The following is a 13,394-nucleotide window of genomic DNA, read 5'->3' as shown; positions in this document are numbered from 1 at the left end:
GTCGTTAGCGTGCCGACCGCGCGGAGTGGCGTGACCTTGGCGCGCGCATATGCGGCGTCGAAATACGCCGTCGGTGAGATACGAGTGGCACCGTCAAAAAGATGAGCATTTGCGGGCCGGACTTAACATTGACAGGAAGTGACCCGGGAGTGCCAGGAAATCAACAAGAAGTGACCTAAAGTCAATAAGAAGGGACCTGGAAGTGGCTCAAAACCAACAGTAAACGGCCTAAAATAAACAGGAAGTGATTTGGAAGTGTCCCAAAATCAAGGGTCAGTGACCTAAATTGAGCTAACAATAAGTGACCAGTAAAGTCAACCAAAATAAAGACAAATGACTTTTAAATGGACCAAAACTAACAGGGAGTGACCCAAAATCAATAACCAAAACTAACAGGAAGTGACCCAAAATCAATGACCTTAAGTCAACAGGAAGTGACCCAAAATCAATGAGCTGAAGCCAACAGGAAGTGACCCAAAATCAATGAGCTGAAGCCAACAGGAAGTGACCCAAAATCAATGACCTAAAGCTAACAGGAAATGACACAAAATCAATGACCTAAAGCCAACAGGAAGTGACCCAAATTCAATGACCTAGAGCTAACAGGAAATGACACAAAATCAATGAGCTGAAGCCAACAGGAAGTGACCCAAAATGAATGACCTAAAGCCAAAAGGAAGTGACCCAAAATCAATGACCAAAAGCTAACAGGTTATGACCCAAAATCAATGAGCTGGAGCCAACAGGAAGTGACCCAAAATCAATGACCTAAAGCTAACAGGAAGTGATCTGTAGAGCCCTAAAATATAACAGGAAGTGACTGGTAAAAGCAACTAAATCAACAGGAAGTGACTGGTAAAAGCAACAAAATCAACAGGAAGTAGCCCAGAATTCTCCCAGAATGAACAGGAAGTGATAAAATTATCCGACTCATTGACAGCGCCAGACTTCCAATCCATTTTGACTGAATAAGTCAGTGTTCCTGCATGCGTCCAGTTTCAAGACAGATTTGGACGTCTATGGGAGTCAATGGCCGCCACCAGGAGCGACTCAGTGCAAACGGTTTCTATCTCGCTTCCTCACCTTGTAGCGGGAGCCGATGCACAGACGTTACGTGACGTGGGCAAAAGGTCGCTGGCGCTCTTCTTCACGGCTCGGAGGAGCGCATCGGTCTTGGTCTTGGTCTTGGTCTTTGTCAGCAAGCCGTGTCAACAGTGCCCCCTGGCGGACGTACAACAGAAAGGGAAAATAAATGAAGTCAGACACGATTGTTTCGACCCAAAATGGAGGAGTAGCCCGGCAACAAATTGCATCACATTCAAATAAATAAACAAATGTTATTTCGGGTGGGCCAGCGGATGAGGGCTTAGTGTGTCGGACTCGCAGTTCTGGGGTCGAGGGTTTGATTCCAGCTGCGGACCTTATAAAGATACAAAATCAAAATAAATAAATAATAAATCAATACATACATAAATAAAAAATATAAATAAACAAATAAACAAATAAATAAAAATAAAAAATATAAATAAAAATAAAATTACAAAATACAAAATAAATATAAATAAATAAAAATAAAATAAAAATAAATAAATTAATAAATACACATAATAAATTGCTAATAAATAAGTCAATAAATAAATATACTTCATGAAGACTGAATCAAGGAATACATTTGAAATGAACAAAAATCCCATTTTCTACTTTTATTTGATTCATTTTCCCAAGAAAAAGCCGCCGTCAAATCCAATCTCTCGAATTGAGTCAAGTGACATCGCCACTCCAAATCCTCCAACTTGAGAAGTTCCAAGTTTTATCGGCGTCCACTTTGGCCAACCACTTGATACTCGGTGAAAAACGAAAACGGCGAATAAAGGAATAGATTCGAACGTGGCGCCGATATGACTTCAAGTGCGGATTGAGCCGGTTAAGCCAGGAGTGGGATTTTTGTGCGGGTGTCAGCTGCCACCGCCATGCCTCGCCCGGGCTATTTCTGACCTGACGGTAAGTGTTGGGGGAAGGGGGAGGGGGGGTCACCTGTCCGTTGCAGGTGGTCTCGGCCAGCCAGTCGGCTGCGCTCCCACCAGACCCACTCGGAGAAGACGGCTGGCGGCGGTCCGGTTCGGGGGTTCGGCGGTCCATGGGGGAGTTTTAAAGCGGCTTTTGCGGCGGTTTTGGAGGCGAGCCAAGATGTACGGCCTGTACCTGGAAGCGGTCAACGACTACATCAACGAGTCTTACGGCGAAGACGTGTGGAGGCTGATCGAGAATCGGGCCGAGATCCCGCACCTCAAGTTCGTCAGGCATCAGATGTACAAGTAGGTACAAAAAAAATAACCCCCCAAAAAACAAAATGGAAGGTCAACCTTATGATTGATCCTCATTGATTAGCAAACGGCTAAAAATGTTGGCAAAAAAAAAATCAGACTTTTTCTACTTTCAAAGTTGGGAAATGGCTAAAAATGGTCATCTGACCTCATGGAATAATATTTGAAAATATGATTTTTTTTTATGGGCCTTGCGCAATACACACTTATTTTTCTACCTTGCGTAAATATCGGACTCAATTAACAATTGCTGTGGTCATGACATAAACGACCGGTCACAGCTGCTTGTCAAGTCTTCCCTTTAATGGGGAAAAGCTTCATTTCAACACAATTTGTTATTAATCACACATTCCTTCTTTTCAAAACGGCATATCTAATTTAATTAACAATCACTGAGGTCTCATCGGGATCTAAGTTTCGGCTAACATAAACGACCAGTCACAGCTGCTTGTCAAGTCCTCCCTTTGATAGTGAAAAGCTTCATTTCGGCACAGTTTGTTATTAATCACACGTTCCTTCCTTTAAAAACTGCATATCTGATTCATTTAACAATTGCTGAGGTCTAATCAGGATCTATGTTTCGGCTAACACAAACCGCCTGTCACGGCTGCTTGTCAAGTCTTTCCTTTGATAGTGAAAAGCTTCATTTCGGCACAGTTTGTTATCAAACACACGTTCCTTCTTTTCAAACATGCCTATCTGATTCGTTTAACGATGGCTACAATCTCATCACTCGGCTAACACAAACCGCCTGTCACGGCTGCTCGTCAAGTCATCCCTTTGATGACGAAAACCTTCATTTCGCGTACGTTGTCGGTCCGAGCTGCCGTCCCAGGTTTGACTCCTTGGAAAGTAGATCTTGGAGTTTGAAGTTTGAGCACCCCCCTCGTATCGGGACTCGTTACGGGCAGATCGTCAAAATCGCTAACGGCGGTTCCGCCCCCGACCCGCCAGCGACAACCTGATCCTCCGCCTGGCCAAGGCAGCGGGCGAAGTTCTGGGGAAGACCCACGACGAGCTAATGTACGCTTTCGGGGTCTACATGGTGAAGCGGATCGGAAACTACGGCTACGAGCGCATCCTCAAGGTGAGCGGCGGCGGTGGCAAAAAAAAAGACAAGGCGGAGCTCTATAAACGCCGTTTTGGCGGTCGGCAGGTCCTGGGACGCAACGTCCGCGACTTCATCAACGAGTTGGACAACCTGCACGAGTATTTCCGCTTCTCCTTCCCCAAAGTTCAGCCGCCCAGTTTCTGCGTGGAGGAAGAATGCGAGACCAGTTTGACGCTTCATTACAGAAGCACGCGCAAAGGATTCACACAGTTTGTCAAAGGTACGTCCTCGGCGTTGGCGTTGGCGTCCGTTTGGTTTTTTGTCAAGCTTCTACTTTGCCGCCCCCTGCAGGCCAGTTGTCGCAAGTGGGTCGGCAGTTTTATAACACCGACATCGAAGTGGAGATTTTATCCAAAGAGGAGACGGAGAAAATGACTTATGTGGTATGTATTGACGGGGCGTTTCCATTACCAGCGACGCGACGTCAAAATTTGATCAAGGACGCCAACATTTAAATAATAAAATAATAATAATCTTGCTAAAAAGAAAACTTTTTTGTTGTTGTAAAGAAATCAAGACTGAAACTTTTTGTTTACTATTTTTCGCTTCTATTCTGATTCAAAACATAAATTTGAATTTAAATTAGAAAATAAGTAGATTTAAAATGTGATTTTGAATGAATGATAAAGATTTAAAATGTACTAATTTTAAATGAATAATAAAGATCCCTTCTATTCTGATTCAAAACATGGTTAAATTAGAAAATAAGTAGATTAAAAATGTAATTTTAAATGAATAATAAAGATTTAAAATGTACTAATTTTAAATGAACGATAAAGATTTAAAATGTACTAATTTTAAATGTAATCCTATGTTAGTCAATACAAAATAAGAGTGTTTGTGTTTTTCAATTTAAAAGAATTCATGAGAGAATATTTGCTGGTTTTTTTCTCTTTTTGGTAGAGTGAATCCAATTCTATGTTTGATTTTAAAAATAATTGATAAAAGGGAAAAAATGGATTGAATGAACTTGGTTCACATTTTAAAATGGTCAAAATAAAGGAAAAAAAATACAAATTGGGCCTTCTGGGCACCATTTTGGTGACACATGCAAGCCAATCATGTGTTGTTTAATAAAACAAATCAGAATTATTAGACAAGTGTTAGTGTCCATTTAAAAGTATATTAAGAACTCACACATTTTTGCGTGTTTAAAATTCTAAAATAGAAACAAATATATTTCCCTTTTGTATTGCCTTAAAACCTGTTTTTCAATCAAAAAGAGGATATTTACATATACAAATATACATACATACATTTTTAAAAAAGCAGTTATAATGAAAAAAAAATCACCGAATTGTCCTCATATCTCAAATTTCTCGTATGTTGTGAAGCTCATATGTCAAGGTATTACCGTATTTTCACGACTATATGGCGCATCGTATTTTTAGCCGCAGTGTCAATAACGAGTGCTATTTCTGTATTTTGCACACACACTGGACGCACCGTTTTTAAAGACGCAGCCAGGCATGGCAAAACATACACCAGCTTAAACATACGGACACACGCTAAAAACACGTTTTTAAAAAGGCAACAGAAGCAAAAGTGAGTTGGGTTGTACTTTATTTAGCCATTTTACAACTTACTCACGTCATCATCACCCACAAATCCATCAAAGTCCTCATTTTCTGTGTCCCAATTGAACAATTGTCCAAATGAGTCATCGAAAACGCTGACTTTTATACGTTCGTCCAGGCGGCCACAATCCATTGCTAATAGTGGCTAGCTAGTAGCTAGCGTAACTAGCCCGGGGCTGTGTTCCATGCTTCGCAAGGCTGTGTTGATGCCGATTGCCAGGCCACAATCCATTCGTAAATAGTAGCTAGCTAGTAGCTAGCGTAACTTTTCCAACGGTGCTTTCCATGCTTCGTCAAGCTATATTGATGTCGATGTATACAGGCCACAATCCATTGAGTGTATTGACAAAAGAACTACATATCCCAGCACTCACTGCGCAGTACTTTGTCTACGGGAAAATAGTAGAGTCGGTGTACCCTATCAACTGATTCATTTTATTTTATCGTGATAACAATTTTAGTATTGGTCCATATATATAAAGTGCACTGGATTATAAGGCGCCCTGTCTATTTTGGAGAAAACTTAAGACTTTTGTGTGCGCCTTATAGTCGTGAAAATACGGTAAGCTTTTTTGTCAACTCCCCGTTGGACGCCACGGACGGCGCCGGGCGTCCGATCGGGCCGGACGTCCGCCGCCGCTCGCCGTTGTCCCGCCCCGGGTAAGCGTGTTGAAAGTTGCTTGGGCTTGTACCCGCCAGGTGTATAAAATGAACTTTGACAACGCGGCGTTCAAGCACCGCATGCCGCAGCAAAAGACGGCGCCCAGCTACGAGAAGCTTCCCTTGAAGCGAGGTATCTTTTTTGACATGTTCCCCTTCAGCGTGATCTTCCGGCGCGACATGACCATGTACCGCGTTGGCGACGGCCTCAAAGAGGTCTTCTCTGACCTCCAGGGCAAGAAGGTGAACGAGGAGTTCACCCTGGTCAGGCCCATGTTGGAGTTCACCTGGGATAATGTGAGGCCCCGGGGGCGGGGCTACGCTATTGTTAATGTCATTACTCCGCCCACTGACCCCGCCCCCCCCCCCTCTTTTGCAGATCTACACGCACTTAAACAACGTTTTTGAGCTGCTCTCTAAAGCAGTGGTGGAAAGCAAACAAAAAGTCAACATTCCCAAACTCAACAAAGAGGAACCCGAAGAGAAAGAGGAGAGCGAGAAGCCGAAGAGAGAAGAAGAACGAGGTAGGCTCCGCCCACCCGAGTAGTCCCTATTGGATTTTTTTTCATCGTTCCCTTATAAAATAATAACGCGATACAAATTAATCCGTTCTCACCCTCTGAAAACAACAAAACACCGAAAAATAGGATATGGTCGTTAGATTAGATGAGATAACTATATTCATTCCGTATTCGGGACATTTGACGGTGACGGTAGCAAGAGGGTGAGAATACAGACACAGCAAAAGACACCCTAGAGCAAGGGTGTCAAACTCGGGTTGGTTCGTGAGCCACGTTAACGTCAACTCGATTTCATGTGGGCCGGATCATTTTAGATATAATATTTAGATTTTTTTTTCAATAAATGGATTAAAAGAACTGGATTAAAAGCCCTGAATATTCTGTTTTTTTATAGATCTAAAACAATGTTTATTTTAGCTTTTTTTAAATATATTTTTAGATTTTACAAAATGATTTTTGAACTAAAAACACAGAAAAATTGATTAAAAAATGAAAATGATTGATTTAAAAGGGGGAAAATCAGGAAATTGAATATACATCTATACTCTTCATTTGAATTTGATCCTAAAACAGAAAGTTGGCACTCATCATTGACTTTCCCGTGCCACACAAAATAATGCGGTGGGCCAGATTTGGTCCCCGGGCCGCCACTTTGACACCTGTACCCTAGACATAAATAAATAGGTCATGAATAAATATATAAATAAGCGTGTTGCTGAAATACAGTAATACCTTGACATACGAGCAATTTGACATACGAGCAATTTGAGATACGAGTAAAATTTCGGGCAAATATTTAGCTTGAGATACAAGACAAATTTTGATATACGAGCATAAAGAGAGGCTGCTAATGAGAACATCGTGGACACTGTCTTTCTGGTTGCAACTCCCCCATGTAATGTCTTTACGAGCACTGGGCGGAGCCTTGCATTTTTTCAGTGTTTTTTTTCTTTCTGTTAGTCAGTGTGAATGGCGGAGCTCGTTCGCTAATACGAGAGGAGTACCTACTACTTCTCGTTGGCAAGTGGTCATGCATTATCCTATTTTGAGGACATTTGTGTGCATCATTTTGGGAATATTTTGAAGGGAATACAAAAGCAAACAAGCCTCGATAGGTTGCATCTGAAAGTCAGGGTGGAGGCGGGGCCAATAGAGCCAACCCGGGAGAAGAAAGCTATCAACATTTAAAACAAAATTAGAATTAAGTTTAGAGTAAAGTTACATGAAATCCAAGTTCATTTAAATTTGTTTATGTTATGTTACGAGCGCGTTGCTGTGCAAAAAGTCTAATTTTAGTACTGTTAAACACATTTTAGTACTATTATACCACTAGTTATTTGTTACTTTGTTAATAGATGGCGAATTAGACCTAATAAAAATGTTTTTCCAATCCAATATCCTCTTTTGGGGTGTTTTTTCAGAGGGTTGGAACAAATTAATTGGTTTTGAGTTCATTTCTATGGGAAACGTTGATTTGAGTAACGAGTAAATCGACATACGAGCATACAAATCGACGCATTAAGCTCGTATCTCGAGGTACGACTGTACTAAGAAATAAAGTTCAGTGTGTAATGTCTGGACTTGCGATTTGTAGAACAAAAGTCTGAGGAAATGAAGGGGACGGATCAAGAGTACAGCAGCAACGTGGCTCAGTACAACAGTGTGGCCAACTTGGGAGGCGAAGATATCGAGTTGCTGGCCTTCCAGACCGTCACGGGTAAGGAAACCATAAACCATACCATCCCAGTTGAAACCAATTGGACGTCTATCCCCATCAATGGCGATTTTCACTATCTTTTACTAACTACCACAACACATATTCAGCAAATGAGTGAAATGAATGACAAAGTTAGATGACTCAAGTGACCACTCTCAAAAAAAAAAAGAATTCATTTCCTATCATTTCTTCCATTAGTTTTTATTCTAATCTCATTTTTAATTGGCTTAATTTTGATAGAACTTGAGAACCCAAAAACGATGGTTTTTCGTTGCCTTTCCTCTCAGGCAAATGCAGCGAAACCATCTTTGAGGACATGCGAGAACCCCCCAAAAAGCCGCTCCACTTAAAGGGCCAGATGAAGTACGTTTCCCAGTGGGACTCGCTCATTTTCCTTGGGACGCCCATGTAAGAGCCGCCATTCCGGCCGCCATCCCGCCGTCATTCCCGGGCCTGACCTCCGTCTGTCGCAGCATCGAGACGGTGGAGGACATGATCAAGATGGGCGTCTACGTCAACGACCTGAACCTGCACGACTCCAGCCGAGAGCTCATCCTGGCCGGGACGCAGCAGTCGGCCGAGCTGCTGCTGGCCCTGGATCAGGTCGGAGAACATTAAAAAACCAATAAACGGGCCTCTTCCACGTCAAAACCATCCGACCGAGACGTTCCCGCGTTCCCATCTTTCTCCCAGGAGCAACAAAAGTACGCCCAACTCATGGAGATCATCAAGAAACTGGACGAGGAGAAGAAACGAGGCGACTCCTTGCTGTACGCCATGATCCCCAAAGCCGTGGCGGACCGCCTGAGGAAGGGGATCACGGCCCTGGAGACCTGCCAGGTACCTCCAGACCGACCGACCTCCCGACCGACCGACCTTCGTCCTTTCCAACCGTCTCGGGATCGGCTGACCTCCGACCCCGATCCCAGGTCTTCCCCGACGTGACCATCCTGTTCAGCGACGTGGTGAAGTTCAACGAGATCTGCATCCACATCACGCCCATGCAGGTGGTGGACATGCTCAACGAGATCTACATCGTCTTCGACACCCTGAGCGAGAAGCACAACGTCTACAAGGTAAGCTCCTCCCACAATCGGTCCGATTCGGATCTGGATCTGGTTGGATTCCGGCGCAGGTGGAAACCATCCGCGACGCCTACATGGTGGTGGCGGGCGTTCCCAACAAGACCACCTTCCACGCGCACCACATTTGCGACATGGCGTTGGACATGCTGAGCTCCATCGACCATTTGAAGGACCCGTCCACTGGAGACAACATCCAGATCCGCGTGGGTGGGTTCCCCCCCATAAAAATTGAAATGTTTTCTATGATTTTAGTCAGGCGCTTTAAGACAGTAATAGGATTCATTTTTTTGAAGCGAGGCACCAAGATTGTGCTTTAAAAAGAGCATTTGGTGATTATAAAATAAATACCCGACAAAATTGTATTCAATACAGGCTTATGTAGGCCTTATTTCATTCGTGTGCAGTACAACCAATACAGTCCATTAAATGCCAATGGTAAATAAATAGTATATAAGTACATTGTAGCAAAACAAGCAAATATTAATTATTATTACTAAGTGAGCTATTTACGGTTATAGTACACTGCTTCTAATTCTCACTGACACATATTGGAATCACGAATATTTTTAAACAAACAAAATAAACCAAGTAGCACTCGCGATGTACCTAAAGTACTGCGTCATGTATTGCATCTGCTAGCATAACATTAGCCACTCGCGACTAGCGCTAGTCGCTAATTACCACAATATTAACTAAAGAACCATAGTCTGGGCGCTAAAATAATATTCACCGGGTTCAGGACTCGCGTTTGGATTGGGCGAATCCTCGAACAAGACATAGTTTAGCATAATAACATATTCGAAGACAATTTAGCATGGTAGCATTGCTTACCGTAGCATTCGTTCGACGAGCGCCGCTCCTTGGATCCACGTAAACACGCACTTTGTCCCAAAAAGTAAGCGTTAGACATCGATATAAATGAGACATCGATATAAATGAGACATCCATATAAATGAGATCATCATTGCTTTAGTTGATATTGTTGCATGACATTTACTAGTGGAAGCTCGCTCTGCGCAAACACTATGCAAACAGGTGTTTCCAATTGGGCGATGGTAGACTAGGAGTGTCATATTCACTGTGGCCACCAGAGGGCAGTGAAACCTCTTAACTTTATGGAACTAAATAGATCACCAGTGCACTTCAAAGTGGTGGCCCAGGGGCCAAATCTGGCCCGCCGCATCATTTTGTGTGGCCCGGAAAAGTCAATCATGAGTGCCAACTTTTTGTTTTAGGATCAAATTAAAATGAAAAGTATAGATGTATATTACATTTCCTGATTTTCCCCATTTTAAATCAATAATTGTATTTTTGTAATTCATTTTTTCTGTGTTTTTGGTTCAAAAATCATTTTGCAAAATCTAAAAATATATTTAAAAAAAGCTAAAATAAACATTGTTTTAGATCTATAAAAAACTGAATATTCAGGGCTTTTAATCCAGTTCTTTTAATCCATTTATTTTAAAAGAAATCTAAATATTATATCTAAAATGGTCCGGCCCACGTGAAATCAAGTTGACGTTCTGTTTTAGGATTAAATTAAAATGAGGAGTATAGATGTATATTAAATTTCCTGATTTTCCCCCTTTTAAATCAATAATTGTATTTTTTAATCATTTTTTTTCTGTTTTTAGTTCAAAAATCATTTTGTAAAATCTAAAAATATATTTAAAAAAAGCTAAAATAAACATTGTTTTAGATCTATAAAAACGGAATATTCAGGGCTTTTAATCCACTTCTTTTAATCCATTTATAAATAAAAAAATCTAAATATTATATCTAAAATGGTCCGGCCCACGTGAAATCAAGTTGACGTTAAAGCGGCCCACGAACCAACCCGAGTCTGACACCCTTGAAATAGAGCAACCGATATGTCTAGTTTTATTTTTATAATTTTGAATCGATAATGTGGTGGTGATGGATGGTTTTGGTTGCTCTATTGAAGGTATCCACTCTGGAATGGTGGTGGCGGGCGTGGTGGGATTGAAGATGCCTCGCTATTGTCTTTTTGGAGATACGGTCAACACGGCGTCAAGGATGGAGAGCAACGGCGTGGTGAGTGGAAACGGCGCTTCTTAACTGCCGTTGACGATGTCCAATTCGTTTTTGAATAGGAGGGTCGGATGAACGACTTGATCGCGGGGCGTGTATTGAGTTGGTCAGTCGTAGAGACAGGTAGAAACTGCAAAGATATCAAGAAATACAGGTTTAATATTAATATTGAAATATTAAAGGATATTCCCCTTTTGATAGACAATTCAAGAAGACAATTGTGGCTTTTAAGTGGCTTTAAAAAAGATAAATTGGATGATTTTTGGGTTCGAGTTCGTCTGTCTAAATTGAAAACTAAACAAATAAATGGACACAACGCAAACATTTTTCAATTTAAATACTTTTTTTTTTTTAAGTTATAAGAAAAATAGGACAATATTCACAGTTATTACTGTTTTCCTTTAAAGGAAATATATATATTTTTTAAAACAGCAAAAAACGTTCTATGATCTCATTGGCTGCCACTGACTGTGCTAGCCGTCCAAACCATTTGAACTGGGAGGGGCCAAAGAATTAGACGTGTGATGGCAGCCAATAAATGAATGAATAAATAACAGCAAAATGTGTGTGTGTTTGTGTAAACAGGGCATGCAGATCCACATCAGCCAGACCACCAAAGACCACCTGGAACACGAGCCGTACAACATCGAAGAAAGGGGCAAGATTTTTGTCAAGGTCGGTCACTTTATTCTGAAAGACTGCAATTGCACTTCATGGCCAACAGGGGTCTCTAAACTACAGCCCACAGCAAAGGATGAAAATATCATTGAATAAGGCCCGCAAAAGAAGCCAATGTTCAGCCTACGTTCTGGTTAGACATTTAATTGGCACCTTTCTGTGAGGTCAGGGGTCAAAACCTGACAATAATTTGAAATCAACGCAGGAAAAAACTGAATTTTCTATATTCAGATTTACATAAATACATTTATATATTTAAAAAAAATAATTGGCACCTTTCTGTGAGGTCAGGGGTCAAAACCTGACAATAATTTGAAGTCAACGCAGGAAAAAACTAAATTTTCTATATTTAGTTTTACATAAATACATTTATATATTAAAAAAATCAGATGTGATAAAATAAGTTGGGACTTTAGTTTTTTTGTTCATTTTGGTAAAATTCTGGTTCACTTGCTGTTGATTTTGGGGGATTTGCGGGTGATTTCCTGCCGTTTTTAGTACCGACTGCAGGTGGCAATAAACACAGTTTAGACGTTTGTCGCCGTCAATGGCAGCCATTGAGTTAAACTTTTTTTGTACCAGAATCTCTGCTTAAAAAATGAAAGTATTTCAAGTCAGCCAAATATTTCTTAAAACGGCTGACGGAGAAAAAAGTTTGAACAGCTCTGGGGGAGTGTGGGCTCCCTCTAGTGGCAGGAAAACGAATAGCATGATTGAAAATGGTCACTTCCAGGGAAAAGGCTACATGAAGACGTACTGGTTGAAGGGGAAAAAAGATCTTTCCTTCAAGACGCCGGCGGAGATGCGCTACGGCGACGAGCAGAAGGACTCGGAGGACAAAAGCTCCAACGGGTGAGCGTCCAATCCATCCCGGTCGTCACTGTGCGACACTTTGACACGATGGTGGCCATTTTGTACATCACATTGGAGAAAAAATATCAAAATGGACCCAAGAGTTAATTTGAATAACCTCATTCAGCATTAACGTAGACATATGGTCATGATTGTATCATTTTATTTTATTTTATTCCGCTATTAATCATACAAATTTATTTCTTTTTTTAATATATAAATTGTGAAAATTGTGAATCAGGGGCGGCTTATACGCGAGAAATTGGAAAATTCAACCATTTTAAGGGTGCGGCTTATATTCGAGAAAAAACTTTTTCCCCACTATTAATCATAAAAAAAATATTTCTTTTTTTATTTATAGTGAAAATTATGAATCAGGGGGCGGCTTATACGAGGGAAATTGTAAAATTCAACCATTTTAAGGAAATTTTAAGGGTGCAGCTTATATTCAAGAAAATATGTTTATTTTTTATATTTTTTTCGCTATAAATCATAAAAAAATATGTCTTTTTTATATATATTGTGAAAATTATGAATCAGGGGGTGGCTTATATGAGGGAAATTGTAAAATTCAACAATTTTAAGAAAATTGTAAGGGTGTGGCTTATATTCAAGAAAATAAGTTTTTTGTTTTTAGTTTTTTCGCTATTAATCATAAAAATACATTTCATTTTTTTATATATTGTGAAAATTATGAATCAGGGGGCGGCTTATACGAGGGAAATTGTAAAATTCAACCATTTTAAGGAAATTTTAAGGGTGCGGCTTATATTCGAGAAAATAGGTTTTTTTCTCGCTATTAATCATGAAACATAAT

At 40.7% G+C, this 13,394-nt stretch overlaps 2 protein-coding genes across 3 annotated transcripts in view; one reads left to right on the top strand and one right to left on the bottom strand.

Annotated features, from left to right (window-relative positions):
• Positions 1-2,116: 2,116 nt before the first annotated feature.
• The window catches only part of LOC144072899 (soluble guanylate cyclase 88E-like), a 12,122-nt gene continuing 844 nt past the window's right edge, over positions 2,117-13,394 (top strand). The window contains exons 1-15 of the mRNA XM_077598280.1: positions 2,117-2,315; positions 3,279-3,411; positions 3,481-3,655; positions 3,727-3,818; positions 5,712-5,969; positions 6,052-6,196; positions 7,788-7,910; positions 8,198-8,318; positions 8,384-8,513; positions 8,604-8,750; positions 8,840-8,986; positions 9,046-9,202; positions 10,941-11,050; positions 11,633-11,722; positions 12,459-12,577. Coding sequence (XP_077454406.1) covers positions 2,188-2,315; positions 3,279-3,411; positions 3,481-3,655; positions 3,727-3,818; positions 5,712-5,969; positions 6,052-6,196; positions 7,788-7,910; positions 8,198-8,318; positions 8,384-8,513; positions 8,604-8,750; positions 8,840-8,986; positions 9,046-9,202; positions 10,941-11,050; positions 11,633-11,722; positions 12,459-12,577 — 2,075 coding nt within the window. The 5' untranslated portion in view covers positions 2,117-2,187. The remainder of the gene's footprint in view (positions 2,316-3,278; positions 3,412-3,480; positions 3,656-3,726; positions 3,819-5,711; positions 5,970-6,051; positions 6,197-7,787; positions 7,911-8,197; positions 8,319-8,383; positions 8,514-8,603; positions 8,751-8,839; positions 8,987-9,045; positions 9,203-10,940; positions 11,051-11,632; positions 11,723-12,458; positions 12,578-13,394) is intronic.
• The window catches only part of lysmd1 (LysM, putative peptidoglycan-binding, domain containing 1), an 18,450-nt gene continuing 15,909 nt past the window's right edge, over positions 10,854-13,394 (bottom strand). For both annotated transcript variants that reach the window (XM_077598285.1, XM_077598283.1), the window contains one exon: positions 10,854-11,177. The gene's annotated coding sequence lies outside the window, so the exon portion shown is untranslated. The remainder of the gene's footprint in view (positions 11,178-13,394) is intronic.

The sequence above is a fragment of the Stigmatopora argus genome, chromosome 4 (assembly GCF_051989625.1).
Source record: "Stigmatopora argus isolate UIUO_Sarg chromosome 4, RoL_Sarg_1.0, whole genome shotgun sequence".
Lineage (NCBI taxonomy): Eukaryota > Metazoa > Chordata > Actinopteri > Syngnathiformes > Syngnathidae > Stigmatopora > Stigmatopora argus.
This window is presented reverse-complemented; position numbering and strand designations above follow the sequence as displayed.